At 44.3% G+C, this 13,469-nt stretch overlaps 1 protein-coding gene across 7 annotated transcripts in view; it reads left to right on the top strand.

Moving 5' to 3' along the window:
• Positions 1-1,704: 1,704 nt before the first annotated feature.
• The window catches only part of MYOCD (myocardin), a 120,672-nt gene continuing 108,907 nt past the window's right edge, over positions 1,705-13,469 (top strand). For all 7 annotated transcript variants that reach the window (XM_019501920.1, XM_019501891.1, XM_019501939.1 and 4 more), the window contains exon 1: positions 1,705-2,097. In XM_019501920.1, coding sequence (XP_019357465.1) covers positions 2,043-2,097 — 55 coding nt within the window. In that variant the 5' untranslated portion in view covers positions 1,705-2,042. The remainder of the gene's footprint in view (positions 2,098-13,469) is intronic.

The following is a 13,469-nucleotide window of genomic DNA, read 5'->3' as shown; positions in this document are numbered from 1 at the left end:
CCTGTTCCTCAATCCGGTGGAACCCAGCGGCAATACCCGCCCCAACCACAAACCCCTTCAGGGCTTTCCTGGGGTCTTCATCCCCTGTCGTGCCTTCCTCCATGCCCCGTCATCCCGGCACTCCCACCTGGGTTCCACATGGCTTCCAGGTGCCGCTTCAGCTCCGCTTCTGGCTGGCAAACCTGTCACTCCCTTGTTATCCGGCGTGGGCTTTTGGCGGGGTACTCCCCTCTCCACAGCCTGCATCTGCTCCTGCTTGTCAGGCTCTCCGGGTCCCGGGTGTGGGGTCTTCCCTGCTGCAGGCATCAGCCGTGGCTTCATCCCTCGGATATCCGTCTCCTCCGCAGCAGCTGCCACCATTTTTATCTCTGCCGGCCGGCATCCGACGCTGACATCACCAGCCGGACGTAATTGCACAAAAAGGCGGCTAACGAGCCGCACAGGTTCCTCCTTCTGCCCCACGCACGTCCCATCCCGAGCTGCCAGTAAGTGTTGCTCGTTATTTTGACTCCCGGGACAGTGGAAAATTTCAGTTGAAAACTATGATCTGTCATATGATTTGCCAAAATCATCCCATTTCTATTAAGCATATTGTTCTCCGCTAATTGATATTGTTCTCCACTAATTTATATTTTCCATTTGAAAAATATTGCATCAGAAGATTGCTAACCAGCCTTACCTGGCAAGAGCTTCTACTTGCCTTTATATTTCTCCTTAAACTAGCCCTTGTTTTGGCCAGGGAAATTTAGTGAAAAATTTCTCTCTCTCATATTTGCAAAGCACTGCCAGCTCTGAGATGTAATAGCATGGAGTTGGGGAAATATCAGTATGGCTCTGTATCACTGTCAGGAGTTTCTACTGAAGCCATTTCTGCCTGCATGCTGTGTCATGTTCCTGCATGGTGAGGGCAAAACAAAAAGAGTATGATCATATGATCTTTTTAATCAAAAATGTTTGCCTGATGTGTAACATGGCCACACACTTAGGGCATTGTGTTACTTCAAAAACTGTTTCTATTTTTGGACAGTTTAGCTTATTTATGATTCATCTGTAAAGTAATATGGCACAAAGTGACTGTATGGCACAGTCCATCAGCACGTCAAAAAGAAAGTAAATGGAATCAGATTCAGGGGACATGCACCCTCATAGCGATACCTTGGTATGCCTACGCAACAATTAGGGGTATGATTCCAGCACAGCTAGGCATACCCCTGCTAACTCCATAGCAGTGAAGATGTGATGGCACTGTAAACTGTATTTGCTGAGTACATCCCAGGGACCCAGGGATGTACAAGTAGCCCTACCCTTGCTGTGATCAGACCTTCAGCTGCAATCTAGATATCTTTTGACTCCTTGGAGGAAAGAACCCACAAATTCTGCACACCAGAGTGCATAAAAGTACAGTACAATAAACAAATATCACACCCTGCCCTCCAGGCATGTAGAGGTAGAGGCAGCTGTGTACTTTGGCCTCAAAGTCCTAGAAAGAGAAGTGTGTTTTTAGTAACAAATCCTACTGCTTAGAATTCCCAGTGGCTACATCTCCCCGTGCTTGAAAGAGTTAAACACTAGGTCTGTTGGTATTTCAGAACTGCTCTGAAACCAGCTGTCTGAGACAGGGAGCCTCCTGATTGGCTGAGTTCCTGTTGGTAGTAATAAGGATCAGATATCAAACTTCTGACTTTCCTAAGACCCTGTTACTGATAGTCGCTTCTCCCTGCTAGACCATGACATCAGCCAGGACACCCAGTGATGCTGCTGATAGTAAACTCAGAGCATGAGGAGGGTCCTGCTAGCTAAAAGTTAATTAGTTCAACACAGAACTTGGGGGGAGCAGTTGGTTTCTGTGGAGGGTCAGTGCTGGATGGGACCAAAACTTTTAAAGTCACTTGCTGCTTTCTGCAAACCCAGCTATAAAAGCACCCAGAGACTCCAGGAGGGTCGGATGAATTCTGGTTCACTAACTGTGGTCTGCTTGTCTCCTTGGAGCAAGTTAATGGTTTAAGTGAGGGGGCTTCTGGAACGGTTCACAGAGAATCACCATGACACTTCTTGGTACTGAGCATTCTTTGCTGATTCGGAGCAAGTTCAGATCAGGTAGGGCTGAGCATCAAGAATTTCTCCTAAAACTTTCCTCTCCTGCAAGTCTTAGCCATAGGCTGTTTTTCATTAAATGTTTGGAAGCAGCATGCAAGTAAGATAATAAGGGAGTCATAAAGCTGTCATGGCTTTGCTCTCACAGAGGCTATTCTGTAAATGAAGAAATGCATTTTCCTTCCTTTCTGTAATTTATTTTACTGCTTTTTCATTGCTTTTCAGTTTGTCTGTGGTTTATGATAGTGAAACTATGATTCCCTGCTCCTTTACCCTACTCTTTCTTGCAAAGGCTTGGGGCAAAAATCCAAAAGGACAGTGGTGAAAAACAACATACCTAATCCCATCCCTATATCCAGGTGTAATACAGTGTGTATATCTGGGAGTGGCAGAGAAGACGGCCCTGACATTTACTCTGACATCCAGGCTGCTGACTTTGTTCCATTAAGTTGTGACTAATTGGAAAAAAATGAATTTGCAGAAATGCGTCATTTTTAGAAGCAAAAATAACAAATGGAACATGAAAAATATTTAAAGTGACATCATCAGAGAAATAAAACCAGAGCCACAGAACCAATTGCTGCTTTCAGAGGGTTTGCAAGTAAAAACATGTTCCACTCTTGTGAATTAGTAGAAGTCCTAATAAAGGGCTTCTCAGAGGATATTCAGCGTGAGTGAAGGTGAGTGAAGGTGAATTGTGGGATGGTAACTTCTAAAACAGCCCCTCTGTTGGATATTAGTACCTTGAGTCACATTTTTATGTTTATTGTAAATAGGATACATGTGTGCATGTACAGGTTGGGGGGGTGCCTTACTCTTATTTGTTTAATTGACTTTAGATAATGTAATAACAATAATGATAGAAGTGTATTTGAGCATTTGTTTTTGCTGTCAGAGGTGAAGTTCTCTATCTTTTATGAATGCCTAGACAAACTCTGACTGCATGTATCATATATGTGTTGTAAAGCTTGATGGTATGGTCACACAAGAACGTGATTTCAGAAAGACACCCACTCCATGTGTGTTTTGTCTCTGCGCAATGCAGATAATAAGATCAGAGGTTTATGAAACTGATGCTAGACATAAGTAGTATTATCAGGATCTCTTAGATATCTGGGTGGTCAATTTAAACTTTGTTTTCTAAGCAAATACAAACTTGGCAGTTCGTTGAAAACCCAAGTGTGTGTGTGTGCGCAAACACAAGGGTCCCAGTCTGCCTGAGTTATACAATAATTGGGTCCAGAGCTTTGGTGTGGTTTCCATATCACTGTGATCTTACATTTCATTAGATTAAGTCATTCCTTAGTTTTTGTTGGTATATTATGGTACATTGCAGCTCATTTGAAATAATTCTTAGTCCCTAGCTATGCATTCAGTAACTACAAAGCAACACTGCCACCTTTCTGAAGAGAGAGGGATGTGGATGTGTTCTGTGTCACCACATTCTTTTCAAATGAACCATTTTTTTTTATATTAATTTTGGGGTATTTGTTAGTGGATTTTATAACAGAACTGACAGTGAGATTTCAAAATGCATTTGTCAAATGATTATTCACTAAAAATAAATTTTGAGGGTCTTCCCAGCCATAAATTCATGTGCCTTTCAGTATTATCCAATCACTCAATTTATGGGGCAGTCTCTAATTTATAGCTCTTGTTCCTAGGTCTACTGCCATTTCTTGTGCCTTGGCTGTTGAAAAATATGATGCTGATTTTACAATATTTTGCCTGTTTTGCTGCAACCTTTCCAAACTCCCACTTGTGTGGATGTGTATCTCTAGGGATCATTCATCCCAATCCCAATTTTTGACACATCTGTGGTGGGGAAAGGAGAGGCAGGACATCAGCAGAAGTGGAGGAAAGCCTACAGACAGGGAGTCTGTCTTGAGTTTGTGGCAGATTGTTACACAATGCGGAATAAAGAAGATGAGCCTAAGTAAATATGGCTGAAAAGACCTAACTCCCCATGCTACGTAAAACAGCATATGGGCCCGATTCTCTTTTCTGTCATCATTTATATGTGTGCAAGATCAGTATAAATGGGTATAAAATTGCTTGTACTGATGTCAAGAAATACAGTATTCTGATCTGCTTTACTATTCCATTCACTTTCTTTAGGCCTAATTGGCACAGAGAGCCTGGTTTACACCCATGTAAATGACACACCAGGGATAGGCCAATGGGAATCAGACCCACAAGGTACAAGGCCAGAGAGAATCATGTGCTAAAGGTTACGTTTCAGGGCACCCTGTTACTTTGGCAATGGTTCCAATGAGACACAAGTCAGGTGTAAAGCTCTGATCACTTTCTCAGTTTTGGAGGGACTAAGTGTTTTCAATGACTCACAAATAGTACATATTCTTTTTGTTTGATTTTGTGTTGATAGTCCCAAGGGATGAGGCAGCAGTATAAGTGAATACTTGCTGTCTGTGTAGTCTGAGTTTCTTGAACTGAAGGGTGGGCAGTAGAGTATAAATCAATGACAGAAACATGTTACTTGTCTGACTTGATTCTTCCTACTAGAAACCTTTTAATCACTATATCCCATAGCAATTCAAAATGGTGAAAAGAGGTGGCAAGAAGATGGTGCAGACATATAAATCCTTACTTCTAGAGAGATTTGAACCATTCTGACCTAGTGATGATCCATCTCACCTAGTCAGTATTTCCCATTTTGTTATCTTTAGTGGGAATGAAAAAGAAAATGAGTTTCTGCAGGCAGTTCTCAACTGCTAGAAACTACACTAATCAGTGGTTTCTCAGGTCAGTCCCTGGTAATCTTCCCCTGAGTCCTTCACCCAAAGTATGCATGGCAACTTTCTCTCTTTTCCTTCTTTTTCCAGCTACTGGCAGGGGAAAGGCTCAGCACAAGTGTATAGTGCATACAGGCAGGAACAATCACGGTGTAGTACAACAAACAGTAGAATTTGAGTAAACTGAATCAGGTCTGACATTTTATTTCTTTAATTTATTTCTGTGATGTATATGCCATCCTTCCCAAAACAGTTCAGGGCAATTTACAGTAACAGATTTAAACAGATACCCGCCAGCGGTATTTCAGTCTATTCTCAACATGGAGAATAGTTAGTGTGTCAGCAATCCCAACATCTTGCAGGCACAGAAATTTTCTCCTTCCATTTCCTAGGAGTAAGAGATGCATATTTGTGTGTGTGTGTTTATTTTGTCTACTTTGCCAAATCTAAATACACAAACCTGAGGTCATCCTGACAAATTTTGCAGGAACAATGATTCTTCTTGCCTGCCTGGCTGCCATGCTGTCCTGCAGGCTCCAAGCATCAATGAGATTGCACTAAATCAACTGGGATACACAAACTGCTGTTCCAGGAACTTTCTTCTTGAATGATTTTAACTATTCCTGGAGAAAACCATTCATATAAAGAGTCTGCTCTAGATATTAAATGGCTGCTCTAAAACTTAAAGGAATCCCATCATCAGGCAATGTGAACAAACAGATGAAAGCAAGGAAGTTCAGAGTTAAACAGTTTCCATGCTGACCTTGTCTCTGCCTTCCCTGTCCAAGCAATAAGGAGAAAGGTTATAAGAGGTCTAGATTAATATTCTATCAGTGGTAGCCGATTGGCTAGAAATTAAAGCATAAAAATAAAAGTTTAACCTTACAGGCACATATCTAGCTATAAATTGGCAGTGGCATTCCTTGGGTTAAGAATGGACAGCCTTTGTAGTGTGGACAAGGTAAAGTGCCAGTGAGGCTTCTTTGGTGGGCTGAAAGAAACCCAACAGTAGTCCTTGTCTTGCAGAGAGGGTAAAAGAAACAGGATGAAACTTCTGACTTGTAATGGAATAGCAGAGGGGTAAGGTGAGTGATGATATGCTTCTGCCAAATCTGTGAGTGAACTGGACAAAGGGCAATAGCAGATATTAGGTGAGAGAAGTAGTAGATGAAGTATGGTAACTCTGACTACAAGGTTTTCTTGTGCATAGTTTATGCATGGACAAAGATATTAGGGAAGAGTTACGTCTTTAGTGAAATCTTAGCTCTGAATTTCCAGGTATTCAACCAATGTGCATTCTTTTAACATTATTAATATGGTTTTACATTAGTGTGTGTATTTGCAGGTACTGTCCTACCTATATTAATTATATTTTTCTCTGGGAGTTTCCTCTGTTTTTTTACTGCTTTGTGGAAATTTAATGGAGGTTGGTTTATATCTCACTTTACCTTCATAAGCATTGTTTTAGGCAATGAAGAAATAAACACTTCCAGCAGGAAGAGGGTCATGCAGTATGGCAGATATGGTTAAATGTGAAGGAAGAGGTTTATGAACTCTAGGAGCAGGCAGATGTACTGCCTCCTGAAGGAATTACCCATTGGGTAACTGAACAGAAGTTAGTGTTCACATGTTCTTAGGAAACAGAGGGTTAAGCATTGCAGGGTTTACCATTAACACTTAGTAGCTCTTTGGGGCCTTAAGAGATTCCACAAGCTGGACGTTCAATAGAGAAAATACTCTAGTTATAGTTGCCTTCAGACCCAGCCTGAGGAGTCATCAGTGAGCCGAGTTTGCTCCTTCCAGACAAAGCATGTCCAGGCTACAGCATAGTTTTTAAACAAAATGTTTTCCTGCATTCAGGCAAATTTTTTAGCAGTCTTCTCAGATCTGCTTCAGGCTTGGGCCCACATTTCCAGAGACTGATGTGCTTTTACCTGTGAGGCCTCACCTACGGGGAGCAGGTGGCCAAAGGGAAAGGTTGTCTGGTATTAGTATATTAGTCTTGAGGAGTTTAGAAATGATGATTAGAAAGTAAACCCAAGCAAGAAGAGTTAAAAATATGTGGAGAGCCCAGGCATACTGTCCCTGGCTAGGGACAGAAATTACACATAACTGGTTTAAGTGATCAGAAACTGGTTTAAACCTGTAACAGAACATATGTTTGGTGCCCATAAACCAGTTTCAAAATGGCTGAAACTGGTTTCAGATAAACCTGGTTGAATGTAGTATCAGACTTAACTGATTTGGGTTAACCGGTTTTGCAACTTCTGTTCCAGACCCCGTCAGGCATTTTTCCTCTGGCTGCTTCAGCAGCGGGGGCACAGCCAGCCCCGGCAGCAGCCTGGAATGAACCGGCCAGGGAGGGGGTTTAATTCCTCACTCCCTGTCCTACCACCATGGACCCAAGCCAGGGTCTGCCTTGCGCTCTCCCCTTGCTGCCGCAGTGGCAGCTGTAGGGCCCCTGAGGCAGAGGGAGCAGGGAAGAGGTTTATTCCCCTCTCTGCCCCCTCTGCCCCTGGGCGACTGCCATGGCACCCTGGTTTAGAACCACTGATCTAAATGCTTCCTTTAAGACTCTATTCAGCTTGATTAGACCTGATCTAATGACTGAAAAATGGTCTCTTCACCCTACAGAGCCTTTGTTCTTAAAGCATGTGCTCTAAGAACAAAGTGCAGGGTGACATTAAGCTGTTCTTCTTGTTCTGGAAACTGCTGGCATTAGGATATATGCTCTTCCTTCTCCATATGAAATCCTCTTCCATAATCTCCCCATCTCTGAACTGCAACATCAGCACTTATCTGGTTCAGCAGAGCATAACTGGCTAAAGTGCTCGGCATAGAAGCTGTGCGAAGCTTCAGTCCCTGATGCAATTTGGCAGAGATTCAGCCTGATTCAGTGGCTGAATCTCCAAATCCGAATCAAATCAGGAGACCCTTTAATCTCTCTGAATCAAACTGGAACCCTCCAAATTGATTTGGAGAGATTCGTAAAGATTCGGCGATTCGGACATGGACACAACTTTAAATGTTTTTTCTACATACCTCTAGGTACCAGGTGGCTCATGAGTGCTGCAATGCTGGGGCGCATGGAGTGTCCCACAGAAGCATGGGGGGCTCACTAGCATGCTCAGCATCAAACCCAGAAGTCGACCAGAAGCATTTCCGGTCCACTTCTAGGTGTGCTGGGGAGCACACTGGGGGGCCCCCCTGCTCTCCCCTGGCTCAGCAACTGGTGCCTCCTGGATCTGGGGGGGACACCCAGGGTCCCCCTGTGGCTGATTACCAAGCCAGAGGGGCCCGGGAATGTGGGAGGACACTGTGCGCTCCTTGGTGGACCTGGAAGTGGACCAGAAGTACTCCTGGTCCACTTCCAGGTTCACCACCGAGCACACGGGGGGGCCCCACCGCGCTCCTGTGGGACACTCCATCCGCCCCAGCATTGCAGCAATAATGAGCCATGCCTGCTACCTCAAAGTATGTAAAAAAATCTTTTAAAGATGTGTCTATGTCCGAATCACTGATTCTCCAAATCAGCATCGAATCTTCAGATTCAGCCAAATTGAATCAGGGACAGTGATCTAAATGAACAAATTGAATCATTGTCCCTGATTTGGGCCAAATCCAAATTAAATGGGACCTGTTTCACACACAGCATTATTTTATTGGTTTGTAGTAGGTTTTCCAGAATACCTACCAGTGGTCAATCCACTTCAGTATATGATGTTAAAATGCTGCTGCTCCTCACCTGAGAATCATAGTCTATCTTCAAACTAGGAGTTTCCTGGCCTGGTAGAAGCAGCAATCGCAGTTGAGCCACAGGACAGATTTCTGGGGTATAATGAATGCTCCCAGATGAGAATTGTCTCCTATAAAGGCACTGCTGAGCTGGGAGCCTTTCCAGTCTCATTTGTACTACGCTGATCTATGCTGGGATTCTGTTTCAGTGCCTGACCCTGTTCCTATATAAATCAATGACACAGTTCCCCTTGAAATCAATAGTGGGTGCCTATAGACGTGCTCTGAGATATTCTAATTAGAATATCTCAGAGCACACTGAGCTTATTTAATGCTCCAGTGTGCCTCACTGTCACATATATTGAGGTGCTTTAACTAAAACTTGTTGAATGAGCTTTAGTTAAAGCTATTTTGAAACACAGGATACATAGGTGACTGGTGTCCCCTTAGTCCCGGGGGGCCCATGCCCCCCCCCCCCCGTGACCAGTCAGCAACTGGGGTGGGGAGTCCCCCACGGCCAATCTCACCGACTGACCAATCTCACCGACTGGAGGGAGGGGGGTCCCCCCGCGGCTGATTGCGCCAACCAGGAAGTGGCCGTGGCACTCCCAGAAGTGGCTGCGGCTCTTCATCCGGCGCTCCCACTCCCTGGCCAGCACTCACAGGGGAGGCACTTCCACCTGCCCCCCTTGCCTAATCAGGGAGTATGGCCTGTCAGGGGGTGCACCAGCACTCTCAGGGGATGCATGTGTACCCCCGTACACCTCCTATGCATCACTACTGACGGGATACTTAATACATGTGAGGGTGAGGTGTTTTAATTAGAGAGGCTCTCTGGGAACTGCCCTAATTCAAATGCCCCCACCCCCAAACAAATCTGTAGGCACCCAGTGGTAACAGCAGCAGGTCTCAAGTTGGTCTAAGCCAGGCTAAAGTGGTTGGAGTCATGTAGCACTGATCTGAGCTGGGAGTCACCCACCTGCATGCATTCCAGCCAGTAGATACTTATGCATGGAAGGCTCCAACCCACAAGACTTATTGCTCCATTACTGCCTCTAGAGTAGCATCCTTCCCATTATAGTAACCCATCTGAAGCCTTTTGTAAATAAAATTGGCAGAATGCTTGACTAGAGTGTCTGTCTGTACCAGGCTGTGCTTTCCTTGCTGTCTTTAAGTTAGGAACAGGTTCTGCTGCTGAGCTAGAAACCCTACAAAATAGCCATTGAACATAACTTTCATGTCCAAATCTTGCTGAGCAGAGAGGAGGTTACAGAGCTCTGACTCTGGAGTTAATCACTGTCCAGAGACAATTTGTGGCCAAATGTGCTACCAGGGGGGTACTTTCTGCATCACCCAGCTTTCTTAGTGACAGCAGGGACATGGCGATCCATTTTTCCAAAACAGTACCACTCTGGTTTATTTTTTTTTATTTATTAGCTTTTTATGCCTTCCTCCTCTGAAGAGGCTCACAGCAGCCTAAAATAAGACCAGAGACATTATAAAGACAGATAAAAATATTAAAATACTATGCAATATGACCCCTCCCCCAGACAGTGCCTCAAAACCTATACCCAAATAAAAAGGACTTGATGTGATTCCAGTAAATGCATTGACAATCCACAAGGGGTAAGGAGTCCCAGATTAGAGAAGTGACTACCAAGAACCACTTCCCATGTGTTTTCATGGAGTGAACACGGTACACAGATGGCCCCTACAGGAGGTTGCTCTTGGCTGACTATAGGAATTGTGATGGAGCATAATGAGGGGAAGGTCATCCTCTAGTATATGTTGGGCCTTTACTGTCTAGAGCCTTACAGGTCAAAACCACCACATTAATTTGGGTCCATCCAGAAAACTATTGGAAGCCAGTACAGATTTCAGAGCACTGAAGTAATCTTCTTCTGGTGACCCACCCTGTCAGAAGGTGGGCTGCCAATTTCTGTACCAGCTGCACCTTCTGCACAGCCCTGAGGGGCAGGCCCAGATACAGCACACTTCAGTGGTCTCTAGTAGAAGCTAGATCTGAATCTGAAAGAAAGGATTGCAGGTAGAAATGGTGAAAGGCATTTCTAGCTACCGCTGCAACCTGAAAATCCAGGTGCAGCAGAGGATCCAAGAGTACCACATGGCTGCAAACCTAGCTGACAAGGGGAAACTGAACCCCATCAATGATAAATGTCTCTATTCCCCCTAAGTCAAGATATCTGCTGACAACCATCACTTGGGTCTTGTCTGATTCAGCTTCATTTAGTCTGCCCACATCCAATCCCTAACTGTAGCCAGGCACTGGGTAAGGACCAAGACTGTGGGACCTGGGTCAGATGAAAAGGAGAGAGAAAGCTAGGAATCATCAACATACTGATGGCACCTCACTGAATCTCAACACAGTCTTGCCCAGTGGCCTCAGATACATATTGAATGGTGGGAGTGACAAGACTGAACCCTAGGGGACTCACAGGAAAGGTCCTCAAGTTACAATGAGCGCTCCCTCACCACCACCGATCCCACAAATTCTCACCACATCACATAAACACTTTATCAGCACCTCTTGGTCAACTCTTTTAAAGGCTACTGAAAGATTTAATAGGATCATTATGGTACAGTTTCCCTGATAATCCAAGGTGCGAAGCACTGCCTTTACCTTATACTGGGCACACCTACACATTCATTAATGCACCGTGGGTATTTAGTTTACTACTTGCCCATCTTACATTTAGTTTACTACTTGCTTAATAAAGTACTAATCGAATGCACAGTGAGTAGTTACTTCACAATAGTGCTGGTGCATGGTTATTTTGTGATGCTTACTGTGCATTCGCCTAATAACAATGTGAAGTAGGCTATTAGCACATTTTTTGACCTCCATACTACTGCACAGTATTATTAGCCTAATGTGCAGTAAGTGTCCCATGTAGTCATGCCCACTCAGGATGAAAACAAGACTGAAAGGGGTGCAGGAATCTGATATTATCCAAAGATACTTGGAGCTTTTGGGCAATTTTCCTCAAAAAGGGGAGGTTGGAAACAGGACAATAGCTGGCTGAGGATTCAATGTCAAGAGATTTTTTTTTGACTAGTGGCTGGACAATGACAGACTTGAGAATATGCAGCCCCCTGTTCTCATGAAGGAAGGCAGTGACTATCCCCACCAACAGTGGTGCCAATCTTCCCCAGCTGACTTTTACAAGCCAAGATGGACATGCGTGTAAGATGGGCAATGGGTTCCATTCGCAGGTGGCTGCCTGCATCCCTTTGAGAATATCCTTTGCATCAATGAGCAACAACAATTGAACTAATCCATATAAACAAATAAGACCAATATTCTGCAAGCCCAAACTCTGACTCCACAGCTAGACTGGCATTCCCCAAGTGTGCTAGATACAAGCAGATTTTGTCTGTAGTCACAGCAAACAGTAGATGACTTGGTTTCCAGATGACAGCAACTTGGATTGACCAGGCCAGTCCCCACCCAAAAAAAGTAGATAGCACCACAATGGTGGGAGTGGACATGAGGATGCCACTGTATCTCTAGCAAATGTGTTATTCCACAGTTCAACCAGACCACTGACAGAGTAGCCATCAAAGTCAGTAGGAATACCCCCTATAGTTCTGGAATTCCACTGGTTCCATGAGTCTCCAGCTTAACTCGTCCATCACCCCAGTGGGAACAGTGAGGGACAGGAATCTGTGCCATTACAAGTTAAATGGTTTGATCATGACAAAGGCATGTTAACAACACCCCCAGAGATCCAAATCCCTCTTTCCAGGCAAGTGCAAACCAACAACATCTGCTCCACCTCGTTTGTCATCCCAGTTATTGTCTGGGATAGCCCCATTGTTGTTATGGAGGCCATGAAGTCCTGCTTCAGCTCTGAAGACAATGCATGTATGCTGAAGTCACCCATGGCAATAAGTCTAAGTCTACCAATAATAAGTCTAATAATGAGTTTAGAAACAGGACTTCAAAGCCTTCTATTCACTTTGTTCCTTTTAAGTATTTGCCAGAACTTTATATTTGTGTTTCACTAGACACATCTACACATGCTATTACATCTCCTGAATAAACTGTGTAGCTTATTGCTCTGGAGTTTATTGCTTCTGGATGCACCATTTGAATGTGCACTCAGGAGCAATTAACTCTGGTGCAATAAGCTCTGCACAGCACATGGAGCTGGGTCAGAGCAACCCTGGATGGCAGGGGGCCCTGGGAGTCAGCCTGTCAGCCCGGGGTTGCCCCCCCCACCCCCACCCCCAGTTCAACACAGTACAAAGAGGCTGGCTGCAGCACGAGGGTGCTTCAGTATAGGGCTAGCTAGGATGTGACCCCCACACTGAAGCACCTTTGTGCATCAGCCAGGCCCTCCAGCATCTACGTGTGCACTGCTGCAGAGTTTTTTGCTCCGCAGCAGGATAGGACTTGTATTTATAAGTCCCATATATAAATTAGTTTACTCCAGCCTAATAGAGGTGCATGTGTAGACACCAAGACATTTACTGAGGAGCTAATCAGTCAATTTTGCAGTAAACATCCTGTATAGATGTGCCCACCCTTTCCCCCCATCTGTGTCATTTAACTGTGCTGCTTCTCCTCTGCTGAAATGCCCTTATTGAGCATCCACAGAGGAAACAAAAACCTTATCAATGTTCTATAATGGAGCTTTTAAAAGTATATGTAGGGTCTGATAACTTGTGGAGCAATTGCACTTTGACAACTGATGCTTACTTACATGTACACTACTAATCTGATCAGCTTCTTGCAACTTCTAAACATAATGGCCACTGCTACAAGCCTCACAGATTTTTTAAGAGTAACAGTTCTACCGGCAGTCCTCGGACTTATGACACAATTGGTTCCCGAAAACCACGTCTTTAAGTCAAAATGTTGTA

This window comes from Gavialis gangeticus, unplaced genomic scaffold (assembly GCF_001723915.1).
Source record: "Gavialis gangeticus isolate Ggan-Ray unplaced genomic scaffold, GavGan_comp1, whole genome shotgun sequence".
In the NCBI taxonomy this organism is placed as follows: Eukaryota; Metazoa; Chordata; order Crocodylia; family Gavialidae; genus Gavialis; species Gavialis gangeticus.
This window is presented reverse-complemented; position numbering and strand designations above follow the sequence as displayed.